The sequence below is a fragment of the Panthera pardus genome, unplaced genomic scaffold (assembly GCF_024362965.1).
Source record: "Panthera pardus isolate Hobbes unplaced genomic scaffold, ASM2436296v1 HiC_scaffold_2, whole genome shotgun sequence".
Lineage (NCBI taxonomy): Eukaryota > Metazoa > Chordata > Mammalia > Carnivora > Felidae > Panthera > Panthera pardus.
The window spans coordinates 58944250-58957928 of NW_026526765.1; the positions used below are offsets into that span (position 1 = coordinate 58944250).

At 46.0% G+C, this 13679-nt stretch overlaps 1 protein-coding gene across 1 annotated transcript in view; it reads right to left on the reverse strand.

Annotated features, from left to right (window-relative positions):
* The window catches only part of SLIT3 (slit guidance ligand 3), a 593034-nt gene that overhangs the window by 115067 nt on the left and 464288 nt on the right, over positions 1-13679 (reverse strand). Inside the window, exons 8-9 of the mRNA XM_019450253.2 lie at positions 11397-11560; positions 2101-2242 (exon numbers count right to left, since the gene is read on the reverse strand). Of these exons, the coding sequence (XP_019305798.2) occupies positions 2101-2242; positions 11397-11560 (306 nt within the window). The remainder of the gene's footprint in view (positions 1-2100; positions 2243-11396; positions 11561-13679) is intronic.

Consider the following 13679-nt stretch of genomic DNA (forward strand, 5'->3'; position numbering starts at 1 on the left):
TGGGAAGTGACATGGGAAGACCATGGGTGGGGAGAGAAGGGAGAAAATGAATGAGGGGAGGAGTATAAACACAGGGGGGAAATGGTACGGAAAGGGGAGAGAGTAAGGCCAGGAACAAAAGGAAATGGGAGAAGAAGAGAAGCAAGGGGGTGAGCAGGAGAGGCATGAGGTTGAAGCGAGTTCATGAAGGAAGGGATCTTCAAGTCTAGAGCAACAGACTGTGAGGAGCAAAGAGAAAACAGCAAAACGTGAACAAATTAACTGCTGGTTCTTGACGAAAGGAAGACTGAAGGGTGAGCGAAGAGGGATGGAGGCTACAGAAGGTGTGGCTGTCAGGCCAAAAGGAGGCTCTGCTGACGAGCTCCTGCCTACAGGAAGAGGTAGAGGCATGAGTTGTGTCTACTGGGGCTGGGAAGACAGTTTTAAAGGGAATCAGGGAAAAGTTGACAAAACCAATGAAAGAAGAAATGAAGCCTCCACTGTTGTAAATCCTATGTTTCTTCTCATCTCAATCAGGGTGAAACAGAGTCCTTAAAATGCCCCCATGATTTGGCCCTTCGTTGCCCCTCTACTTTTATCCCTTAATTCTGCCCCTTATGTTTGCTTCACACTAGCCACACTGGCCTTCTGGTATAGCAGGCACTCTCCTCCCTCTGGGCCTTTGCACATGCTGTGCCCTCTACCTGCAACACTCTTCCTCCACGTATCCACTTGCTTTTTTTCCCCTTAACTGACTTCAAGTCTTTTCCTTGCTTTATTTTTCTCCACAGAAGCTACCCCCTTCTATCATATCATATAATTTACATTGCTTTGTTTACTGTTTCTTACCTCCCCGCACCCCACCAGAATGTAAGCACCATAAAGGCAGAAATTTTATCTTTTATTCACTGATGCTCCTGGAGCACAGAACTATGACTAGAACATAGGGGGCTAACAACAGACATGTGTTGAATGAATGTGTGAATGGCTGAAAGAGTTAATGGGCCATCTATTGGAATGCATCAGGAACAGAAGGGATGCAAAGGAGGAGGAAGAGGGAGAGAAGGAGCAGATGAGCAGAGGGGCTAGGGAAACACGTGTCTTATTTGAAGGGATTTTATCTAATGATATTTTGACTAGGAAGATTCTATCTAAGCATGTTTTTAATAAAGCCACCTAAAGGTGAAGGTAAAAAATGAAAACATTTGTGGTCATGTAGAGAGTGATCTTGAGGTTGGTGTTGACTGACCCCTCTACTTGACCCAGAATGAGAAACTGGCCATTTTCTAATGTATAAGGCAAGAGTGGACAAGATTGAACTATACGGTCAAGAAATTTCTAGTGGTATTGTGGACATCTGTGCACACACACAGACATACACAATCTCTGTACCTACAGTTCTAATCTAGAGGACAACGATCTGATTTGAAATGATTAACAGTTCACTCTTGCTCAGATAATGGTAGCTATGAAATGAATTCATCATTCGTGTACTTTCTGCCAATACTACCACCAGTGCATAGAGCATTTGCCCACGTGCCAAGGACCCTATTAAGGGCTTCCATGCAGTATTTCATTCTGTTTCCACGATGACCCATTGACAATACTGTAATTATCACATTGTTATAGATGAGAGAAGTAGAGATGAAAAAGAGCGATTATTTTGCCCAAAGTCACACAGCTAGTAAATGGTAGAGCTAGGATATAATCACAGGGTGACTCCAGGGAAGGGACTGGCAAGCTTTTATTGTAAAGGGCCAGATAGCACATATATCAGGCTTGGTGGGCTAAGTCACAACTACTCAATACTGCCTTACGAGGACAGCCATGGACAATCCGTATGCAAATAGCTCTGGGTGTGTTCCAATGAAACTTTACTTATAGAAATAAATGGTGGACATATTTGGACCACTGAGAAGTTTGCTGACTGAGCTCTGGAATCTATGCTCTTGACAACTGAGGTATCACACCTGGGAAAGCCTGGACAGTTAGCAAAGGGATCTCTGAGTGTTTTTTAATAGTTAGCGGTAACAGGCCCACGCGCCACCAGACTACTTAGGGATTGGCTGAGGCAGAGAGATAAACTCACCAGGGACAGAGGGTAGCAGATGGGGCACTTACATTTCGACGATGCCCTCTGGCAAGTTGGCAGGGATCTCCGTCAAGCCCTTCCCTCGACAGTCCACGACGTTATTGCTGCATGTGCAGGCCGAGGGACAGGAGATGGAGTTGGCATTGCAGGACGGAGGTTCTGAGTGGGGTCCTGGAGGTCCAGAACACATGGTCAATCATGACAGTGTCAGGAGCCACTGGAGCTTTTGCGCCCCTTAACCAGCTTCCAAGGAAGCAGCACCTGATAAAATACCTGCAAAATTTTCACCAGCTGACATCTCCTCTCATCTGGGAGACATGGCTGCAACTGGCTAAATATTTAGCCAAGAGGAGAGATTCTGACCTTGACCTGTTTCTGGATTGTTCTACTGGCTCTGTCATCACATCATCCTCGTCTTTCAGAGAAAGGGTTGCTCCCAGAGTCAGTCCCACATGAAAATATGCCACCAGAATGCAAAAAAAGGCACACTGGGACTATTTGCTCAGGGTGCCCAATGTCTGAACACCTACGATTTTTGGCTTTTATTTGGGGATTGGATGCTAGGTATAGGCACACTTTCATTCTTTTCTCTAGAGTTTTGAACACACTCTAAAACCAAGTTGGGGTAGGGGAAGCTGTCAGAATTTCATTATTTGGGGCATTGATGTTCTCAAAGTGTCTATAGTCATCAGCAGTGACATCATCCAAAGCATTTTCAAGCAATTTTTATGTCCAGAGAACACGCAAATAAAACCTATCTTATTAGAAAAAAGGCAAATAAGTTATTATGTATTTTGGAGTCAGCTTTTAATTTTGTTTGAGGTGAGAACCTGTGTGAATTTAAAGCAAAGTGGTAAAAACCCAAGTAAATGGCATCTAAAGAACTTCTTTAGAAAACCACACAAAGATAAAGATATATATTAGCAAACTAACCCAGGATTCAAAGAGTCACAAGAAGTACATTCAAATGTTTTAAACACATAAAAGTTTTCATGCTATCACTACTTCTTCAAAGTAAGGTAAGAATCTCAGACCTGTGGTTTTTTTCTAAATGTGGACATTTTGTGGTCCCAAAGGTAAACTCGACCCCAGAGCCTCCTCAGGACCTCTCCACTGCCTGCGAGATCTAGCCAGCAGGGATTACCTGATGTCTTTCCAGATGCCCATCCCCAGAGCGGAGGACCACAGGCTCAGACCAACTCTGCCGATCTCTCACTGCCTGGACATGGGATTCTGACTGGGAGCCCTTGGACAGAGATTCAATATGAAACCTGAAAATGTCTGCAGGGAAACACTGACTTTGGTTTGGCCCCTGTTCACTGGAGAAGCTGAGTCTGGGAAGTCAGAAGGGTCCAGCCAAAGTGGATACATCAGAGAACCAAGGGGGCCTGGGCAAATGCTTGTTTGGACATTGAGACTCAAAGTGGAGGATTCCCCTCTTCATGCTCAACAGTCCCTGTGCCTGGGGACGGTCCTTCTGCAAGGGCTCAAATGGATGCTGAAGGCTCGTTTTGGAACATTTACCTTGCCAGAAAGTGCCGACTCAGTAATCAAAGATTACTTCTCTTGGCCTCACCATCTCCTTCTCTCTCTTTTTCTCCCTTTCTGTCTCTGTCTCTGTCATACACACACACACACCTACAGACACACATACACACATACACACATACCCCAAATTAAAAATATCCTCCCTTCTGGGACGTTTGAGAAAATATTCATGTTTAGGGCATAGGGACTTCAAACTCTTCAGTGTTACTCACATTAGCAGATCTCATGGAGACCATGAAAAATGCCAGAGTGATGATGAATTTCACTAAAATCCCCAACCGGAACATTCTCTGGGAGAGGTGATACAAGCTTTGTTCCAAACTGGGGAAGTTTTCCATTTCTAAGGAAATGGCAACCCCAGAGAATCAGCTTATAAGAGCCTCAGATCAGGAATGAGAGTGTTGTGGCTCACAGAGTGGGGTCTGGAGTCCTACTGCTTCAATTTGAATCTTGGATCTGTCATTTCATCCCTATATCCCCATGCCTCAATTTTCCCCATCTGTAAAATGGGAAGAAATAACAATACTTATTTCACAGCATGGTTTTGTTGTGAAGACAAAGAAAGTTAATGCATATAAAGTATTTAGAAGAATGCATGGCACAGAGTCAGAGCTTAGTTGCTGTTATTACTGTTAATGAGTCTACCTCTGCCACGAATTGCCTGCAAATCATAATATCCCTCTGAGCTCTTTTGTTACCATCTCAGTGAATAAGAAATTTGGACTGCATGACTTCTGAAGTCCTTTTTGGACTGAAAAGATCAATTACTCCTGGTCTTCAGAAGAATCGAAGCAGAGAAGGAGTAAAACACCCAACAGCACCTGTCCATCCTGGCTCTGCTTCTTTGCAGGGGGCCAAGAGGATATACAGTGTGAAGAGCTCCCACCCTTTCCCCACATGTGAGAGAGGCTGGGAGTGGTATGGCTTCAGATGTCAGGGCTTTTGAAGTGCCTATGACGCTCCCCAAAGAAAACTGCCAGGCTTGGCCCTCCACATCAAGGGGCTAGGGTGCCTAACAAAGCCAGGGAGAATCGCCACACCACAGGCACCTTCCTGTTTGGGAAATGTCAGGGATTCCGTGGAAGGATTAAGTCTGTGCTCCTCCTGTATTTCCATCCATTGAGGCAGACAGTAATTGGATGGCTGTCCTTCTGATTTGTCAAATTGTTACTTGGTTGGGGTGTGTCAGGAAGGGAGAGGGGGAGAAAGACATTACAGTCAGGGCTTCTACGGGCAACAGGAAGTTCTGAAATGGGCGTTTTTTCAAAAATGCCCCTTTGACTTCTGTGCTAGAATTAATTCTGTTTAAACCAGCCCCAGGTTGTAGCCTTGAATCCCTCTGGGAATGAGCTGGGTCTTTCACAGGGTGGCTCTGATTCTGTAGGGAGTATGTGCTACATTTCAAGGGATGTTGTCAAGGTAAAAAAAGCCTTTGAAAAAGATTCCATAACCAGGTCACTAACAACACCTTTAATTACGCAGAGAGTAACAAAGGTAATTATAGCCTCTGTCAGCATCCCGGGCTGGTGGCTCCCCAGCCAGGCATTCACACGTGGTGAGGGTGTTATCCTCTTGTTGAAACAAAACACTTCAGGTTTAAGATGGGGTTGAAAGATAGGTTCATTTTCCCCGGAAACATTCCCCTCTGCTCCATGCCCAATGGACCGAGTGCATTTCCCTTTGAGCCTCTGAGTGCTATGGTGGCAGAAGTCCCTCCCCTTTGCTTTTTGTCTTTGGATAGACTGAGACTAACATGTAAATTTGACAAGGGCAGTGGTCTTTTCTGTCTTATTCCCTGTTATGTCCCCAGTGCCTAAAGCAGGGCCAAAGCACAAAACCCTGTAAACATACCTTGGGTCAGCGGAAGGATGAATAGATGAATGGAATTCGTCTAGAAGCCTGGCAGAGTGGGGGCTGAATGTCACCAAGCTATGGGGGCGAGTAATCCTTCTAGAAGGGCCTTAAGGGGAGACCCCTGAGCTCTGAGTGCCCTGGGCTCTGGTTGCTAGGACCAGCCATAGTGTGTGTGGGGGTGGGTGGGTAGGGAACGAAGCGGTTATGGGTGGATGGGACTTTCATGCCTGAAGCTCATGTCTTTCTACCACAGCTCAGTGCTGGCAAAGGCCATCTGCTACTCTGCTGAGGCTCCTGCAGAGCCCTGCTCACCTGCACAGCTCAGGGTGTCCTAGGCACTCGTCTTAGCTCTGTCTGCAAACCCCTTCCTCTCAGCCTTTCCTGTCCACACATATTGAGAGTGAAGGGGGTGGTGCAGGTGACAGAGAATTTCCAAGGGGGGCAAAGTGAGGAAAAACCCATGGTTCTACCCAGGAAATTCTCTGAGCACTGTACAAGCTGAGAAGCAGATGAATGGGAATAGAGTGTTTTGATCGAGGTGGAAAGTCTCCACACATGTTTGAGGGGAGAGGACTATGTGGGCTTGTGCCTACATGAACATGTGTGTTCCTGTTGTATAACACGTGCTCACAGGGCTCGTGAATACTCATTATCCCCAAGCAAGCTTGCCTGCTGGTACCATCTCCTCCTTTTCCTGGCACAGAAAGCAGCTTAAATCAGAGTGTAGTGATGCACTAGCACACAGAACCCCTGTAATCCATGTTCTGAGATGTTTTGTGAGGAACTTGAAGTGGATGTGGACTTGCTCTTTGTTTTTAAATGGGTGCCCAAGCTATCTGCCCTTGGAACTCTTCCTGTGGGACAAAATGTTGCTGCACTGAGGTGGAAGCTAGTTCTCATCCAGAACAGGGAGACGAGGATATGGGCCAAGTACCTGTCTCCCCTCTCGGGGCCTGTCTCCCCTTTCCGGAATCACCACTTCAGCTCAGGAATTTCACTTTGGAGCCAGAGCCACCTCCGTGTCACCCAAAGAGGACACTGGGATGTCCAGCCTTCTGATGTCCCCTGACTCCCACTCCCAGGACTGTGGCCTGATGTCTTGAGGGAGGGCAGGGCAGAGCACAGGGCAACTGAGGTGCTGATCCTCCCCTCCCTGATTATCAGGCTGCTGTCCCCTCATATGGGGGGGTGGTGCTCAATGAGCACAAGGGCAGGGCAGGAATGTGTCCCCGGCCAGACCTGTCATGGCAAAGTGCCTGTGATGGCTGGCACGAACAGCGATCACGTCATCGTGTCTCTGGTGACTGCATGACACCCCCTCCAGTCTGAGAGACAAGGAGGAGGAGCAATGACCAGGGACACTGGCTCCTGCCAGGGTGCCTCCTCAACTCTGTTCTTCTATTTGGCATCATGCTGGAAGTGGAAAGTCCTAACTGGTGTGTCCAATTAAAGGGGGAAAAGCTCATTGAACTTCAGACCTAGAAAGGGCCGTGGAGCTGATGAGGAAACAGACATCTTGGAGGGAGAGAACTTGCCCAGGGACACAATGGTGGCCCAACTAAGAATGATGTCATTGTCATAACAGCAGCTAACGTTTATGGAATGTTTCCCAAGTGCTAGATGCTGCACCAAGGGCTTTGCATGTGTGAGCTCATTTGGTTCTCATAAAACCATGACGTACGTTCTTTTATTATTATTATTTCCATTATACTGATGAGGAAAGGGAAGAACAGGGAGTCAAGCAAACTGGTCAAGATCATGGAACTAGTGAACCACACATTCTAAATTCTGGTTCAGTGTTCTTTGTACCATCTCCTTTGCCAAGAAGATACCCCAAATGCCTCTCTTTATTGCCATGACTTTGAAAGCCATCAGAGCCTGGGAATCTCAGGAGGTAGGAAGAAGAGCCTCAGGGGCCAAGACACAGATTGTGTAAGCTACAGTGGAGATAGCAGGGCACTCTTGTTAGAGCTGTGTTTATTTCTTTCCGTCTTTAAAGGGAATCCCACCCAGCAGAGTGCACAGAACCAAAAAATCCAATGGCCTTGTGAGCATGTGGAAATAAATTAATTCCAGCATTCAAATTAAGCATCCCTGTTGGCCTCTGGCCTTTCAAAAGCCAACAACAGACTGCAATGACAATGGGGTTTGAGCAATTATGATGAGAATATAAATGAACGTGATTTAAATACCAGAGGCATGATAATTTTAGGAATGGCTAAATAAACCTAATAATCTCATTCTTGCAATGTCCAATTATGGTGTTTTAATTAAAACCTCCTAAGGAGATGGGCGGCTAGTCATGGCTTACCTTAATTATCTTTATACTTAGTAACTAGTCCCAAATTAAAAAAAAAAGGGGGGGGGTGGTGGTGAAAATTTCTTGTTTCCAGGGTTATATGCCGATTTAATTTTTAGTAATAAATGAGGAAGTGTTTCTTGAGAGGCTTTTAGGAGCAAGCATTGTTCCAGGCATTGGGGCAACCTTAAAAACGTGACCCCTTAGTACTAGAAGACAAGATCGATCTTCATGAAAGGGTATCTCACACTCAAAGGCTACGGGAAGTTAAGTGTAAAATAGGTGGACAAGCCAGTGGATACAAAGATGTTTAAAGGAAAGAGATAACTGACTCAGGAGGTCAAATATTTAACTAATACCCTTGAATTACGAATTGTGACTGGAAGAAACTTTTTCAGATTAAGGTAACCAGAAAATTGACACACGGAAAATAAATCCTGGAGTTTAAACCCCAGCATAAACCCTTTAGGTAAGGATGGGCAAAAACCCAAAACTTGCAACTCACATGAGTCAAGTAGTGGCCATAGTAGAACCTCTTCTGTGGTCTACTATCATGAACTTGATAAAGTCCCCGTCTGGTACAGGCAACAAGTGGGGACCACAGATCCTTCTAGTCATAGGGCCCTAACCTTCCTCTCTAAAACAAGAAAAGTTAACGGAAATTTTTGCAGCAGTGGCTGAAGGAAACAAAGAAGTCTAGCTGCATACTGTACAAAAACAGTAATAAAAAATAAAATAAAGATATAGTCTCCCACCCTTTGAAAAATTCTCAGGTGCCTCTCTAGAGGAAGAAAATAAATACCTTTGATTGGCGGGGTACGGGTGACAGAGGAGATGAATTCTATCAAAGTGTGCTGCTAGCAAATTTCTGGGTTAGCTGGAGTGATAAGGAGCCTGCAGCCAAGGCTTTTGGGGAGAAGAGGATGGGCTCCAGCCGGCTGGATTTAATTCACAGGGAGATAGCAGGGACTTGGGCAGCCAGGGCCCTCACAGGCTGAGCGAGATAAAACTCTTTCCTGTGTCTGGAGTCATGTGTTTGGTGAATTTTTTGATATGGTTTAAGGGCCCCAGGAGGTTTTCTGATGCTTCCCTGACAGGGGCCACTGGTGATGAAACTACATGCAGGGATGGCTTAATTGGTACCCCATGCCTTTTTTTCTCCTGAGCAGATGACCTCTCCTTTTACAGAGATGTTCTTACTCCTGTCTTTCTTGACTGAAGCCCTCCTCCTGTGAGTCATTGGGGGGAGAGCTGGAACGAGGAACACTGACAATTTTGCAGCGTACGACCAATGTGATCCATACAAAACTGCCTCACGAGGATACCCTGTGGACTCTGCCATGGGTAGAGCCTGCACATGGTGGGGTGTGTGGGAAGGATAGTCAGTGCGTGAAAACAGCTGTCCTCTTCCACCTCCCAAGTGTGGAGTCTCGCTCCACATGGCTTCCTCTGGCATCCCTTTAACATGGCCTCACAAACCACCTTTAACAGTTATTAAAGGAGTAGTACCTTCTGGAGGGGGTGCTACTCCTGCACCCCACTAATGATGATAGTTCCCCATTCGTCAGGGATATTCAGTTTGGCCAAGCATTATATCTGACTTAGATCTTTACAGAAAGCAACGCTGCACAGCATTCTGTCCCTAACCCATGAGAGCCTGGAAAGCATCGAAGAATCCCTCCCACAAAGGGGTTCCACTGTCGCTCTCTTGAATTTCTACTACTGGTGAGGCAGGGTGTAGATTAATAGCACAGTCATGTCTGGAGTCCGTGGACCTGATTCCTGTGTCCTCAGAAGACACCTGGCTTAGTACTGAAAAGTGTGAGGGATTATCACAAGCCACAGGCTTAAATGACATAAACAGAGGAGGTGATAGGGATGCTTCTATGTTAAGTATTAACCTGCCCGCTAGATCCAGCCTTTTCCAGGCAGGAGATTTGGGGCACGGGCACTTCTGGGACCTAGGAGCTTCAGCCTTCCTCCCTGGGGTTTGGATCCTAACCGCTGTTGGGGAAGCAATGTCTCGCCTCTCCTTTGACGGGAAGGTGCTTTTCTGACGAAGTCGTATTTGTGTTCGTGCAGAGCATTAAGCCCGGCACCCACCTATAATGGTGTGTTTTAACATTCTGTCTAATTAGTTTTTCTCACTAGCTCTTGGATGACTCCTGCACTCTATAATTATTTCTTTCACTGGCACTTATGCCGATATTGTACTCTTTGCCTAATAATTACTGTAATTATAGTCACTATATGTGAGGTTGGTGCCTGTGTGATAAACGGTTTTATTATATGTGTTTGACGGGAAGTGATTTCTAAGTGGGCGTCTATAGGAAATTATTAAGGTACTGCTCTGAGACATGTTAAAATGTTTTTGGATAATAAATAACTTGATGAAGTAGTAACATGACAAGAGAGAATGGCAGGGAGCGAGATGAAGTTGAATTAATAAAAAAAAAAGTCTTCCATATTGCAAATGCAGCCTAAGAGCAGAAGGGGGCCAGTCTACACTGCTGACTGGTTTGAGCCCTCCCTGCAGCACACATGGAGCTTAGGTGATCTTCAATACTGAAAACCAACAGTCAAGAAATGTGAGGACTGTAGCCCCAACCAGTGTTGAGCAATCTGTCCTTTTTCCTGTAGGCTGACTCCCAACATCAGCTTTCAGAGGCCACTGAGCCCCAGTTCCAGGACTGGGTTCCTGGAAATCAGGAATGCTTCTGTGGAAAACTCCTGAACTGAATACTTCCTGTTTTTGAGGAAATTCAGGGATTTCCCAGAAAGAGGGAGTCGGTGGGAATGGAGGGTGTCAATGAAAAGTAAAAACAAAAAAGCAAGCGTGAAAATGAGGACTCGGTTAAAAGCCACTACATCAACTGAGAAGATTTTTCTCAGGTCAGTCAGGCATCTCCCATCCCTGGAGATCTGCGCTGTGTTCAGTTATGTCTGTGCACAGTTCTGTTTTCTATACTACGCAGGCGATCTGTGCTTCTATTACACTTCAATTACCCACAGATCAAACTCTTATGTTTGCTCAGCACATTTTGTGGACCCACTAAACTATAATAATTAAGCTCCACTTATTAGCTCTTACCAAGTGCTATGTATTATGCTAAGTGCTTCATATGCATTATTTCATTTAATCCTCCCACCCATCCCTTGAGTTATGTACTATGATTTTCCCATTTTGCAAACATATGGGAACTTGCCAAAGTCACACACTACTAAGGGGCAGATCTAGGGTTTCCAGCCAAGCAGGCTGACCCTACCGCCTCCATTAACTTGTCTTTCAATTTCTATGACAATCAGACGACAGGCACATGTTTAGGAAATGCTAAACAATGTACTTAACACTTGTTAAGTTTCTTAGCAACAATGGATGATGAAGCTTAACAGAAAGTGATTCATTACTTCCTTGAGCATTTTCCTTTACCAGATGACAAGAGCTGCTTTTTCAGAAGCCTCTGAGGCACCCCAGAGCCCAAGTGACTATAGAGTGCTGAGGAACCCAGGAGAGTGCACACCAAGCTCTGGGCTAAGTGTGGGTTCATGCCCAGGGTGATGTCAGGGAGAGCTCAGGGGTGGGTGAGTCACAGTACAGAGGGGAGGAGGGTGGGACAGCCTCACCTGGGCATATATACTCCTTTTTCTGCACATCTGCCACATTGAAGCCCCTCAGGTGCACGGGAGCCATACAGAGTGTGAACTGGCCAACTGTCCGTCGCTGTCGCAGCCAATCTGAGAGCCAGGCCAGGTGGCAGTCACAGTACAGGTGGTTGGAGTGGAGGCGCCTAGGAGAGGGAGGGACTGAGGTAAGATGCTGTCACAGAGTGAAGTGAACAGAGTAGGCCAAACCTTCTGTGCCCCTTTGCCCAGTGTAATAACCCTCCGGAGCCCAGGGAAGCATTTCCCGCTGTACAAGTGAGTTACCATGGGAGCCTCAGCCCTTTTATTGCCAAACCACAAATGACTTGTTATCTTCACATGCAGGCCACATCCAACTGATACCTCCAGGGTTCTGAACAATTCCCCATTTCTTAATAGTAATTCCACCCTTTTCTTTCCCACTCAAGAAAGTCTCAACATGTAGGAGGAGGAGAGTGACATTATTAAAGCAATGCTTCAGATTTGAGTCAAATTTTTCAAAGGGGTGACTGACTTGCAAATTTTAGTACTGTAGTTAGCCTGGGTTCCAGATAGCTTCAAACAGCTTCTCAATCTCAATGCTTCAGTCTATGGTGGCACTGTGGCCAAAACCTGCCGTTGCCTTCACTTTCTCCTTCATCTCCTCCCTAAGGTGAATGAACCCCTACATGGAAAGCTGGAGGGCTTGTGTGCAGTAGCCCAGTGAGCAAAGCATGAAGGCAAGGGTCCTATACCTTCTTTCCACCCACCCCCATTCAAATAAAGGGCTGTCCATTCCAAACCCTTGCAGCCCACAGCAGTGTCTCCACCTTGCCCTCCTCTCCTTCCCAAGTTAAATTCTACCAGGTGTATTTGCTATTCTGGCTTAGGTGCCCCTGTTAAGACCCCCTAACCAGTTCCAGGACTCTTTGGCTTTTCCTCCTGCAGTAGCTGTGATTCCAGATCAATTTCTCACCTCTGTGTGATTAAGATTTCCTAGAGGGATCTGTATGTTCTACTTCTGAAAGGAATCCCATATGGTTAAATGACTTGAATTTACTTTCCACCAACTGAGGGGCAAACTAAGGATATGTAGGGGCTTATACAGGTTTTTCCCCAAGGCTTCTTTATCAGGGTCTTCCTATTAGCACATACCCCCCAACCCTAGGTCATTAGAAGTGGTGGTAGGAAAGTTTTAGTTACATCAGCTTATCACACACTTGGGTTTCTGATGCAGATTTCAAATGCCCAATCCTGGACATGCTAATCAGCCAGCGATATCTTGGGACTTTCAAGTGCTCTGTGTCAAGTTGGTTAATATTGAGTGGCAGCCTGAAGCAGCGGCTTGGGCTATCTCCATGCCCGAGATGGAGAACGCTGAAGGGCTCTTGACCACACTTGACTGAGTATAAAGTCAGCATTGCTGAACACCGGCCAAGTGCAGCTAACTTGAGGGGTGTGCCGGCCAAGCATTCCTGCCATTGCACAGGTGCAAACCTTGGGCAGGCCAGGGCCACTAGGGGCCTTGACAGCCTCAGGGGGTCCCAAGATCCCATCATATCTGCCGACTAAATGAACCTATATCCCATGTAGAATGCAATTATTTCTTCTGCTGAAAAACAATTTGAAATGGTGTTTATGATTTTGTTTCAAAATGATGAATTTTGATGTTGTAATGTTCTTTTGGATTTCAGAGCCAATACTTTAAGGTTGAACACATTTTCATAGGTTCCTAAGCCTAAGATGCTATGTCTGTAATGGGCTCCAAGAAATTCTCCCCTTTGAGTTTCAAAGCCCAGACTCCTATGCTGCCTTCTCTTCGTGTGGCACTTCAGAAAGAAGTGCTGTAGGCGGGAAGGGGAAGGGGAGGCAAAATCCTAAACTAGGGGAAGAACATGAGGGAGAGGAGGGAATTTCTCTTGTATACTGGGCCTTCTTGGGAAATTTCAGCATGAGTGAAAATGATTTGTTTCCTGATCTATCAGTGAGTTGTAGAGACAGACAGATACATAGACACACACACACACACACACACACACACACACACACACAGAGAGAGAGAGAGAGAGAGAGAGAGAGAGAGAGAGAGAAAGATAGACAGGAGGGAGAGAAAGTAAGGGAGGGAGAGAAAGAGAGGCAAGGGGGCGGAGAGAGAAGGAGGCATGGAGTGTTGGTTTTATGGCTAGGAATAGACCATTGGGTATAAAGGCTGCCTAGGAGAACAGCAAAGGTGGGTTGGTTCTTAGGGACAAGGTGAAGAGAGGTAGGCTCCAATGGTAGCACAGG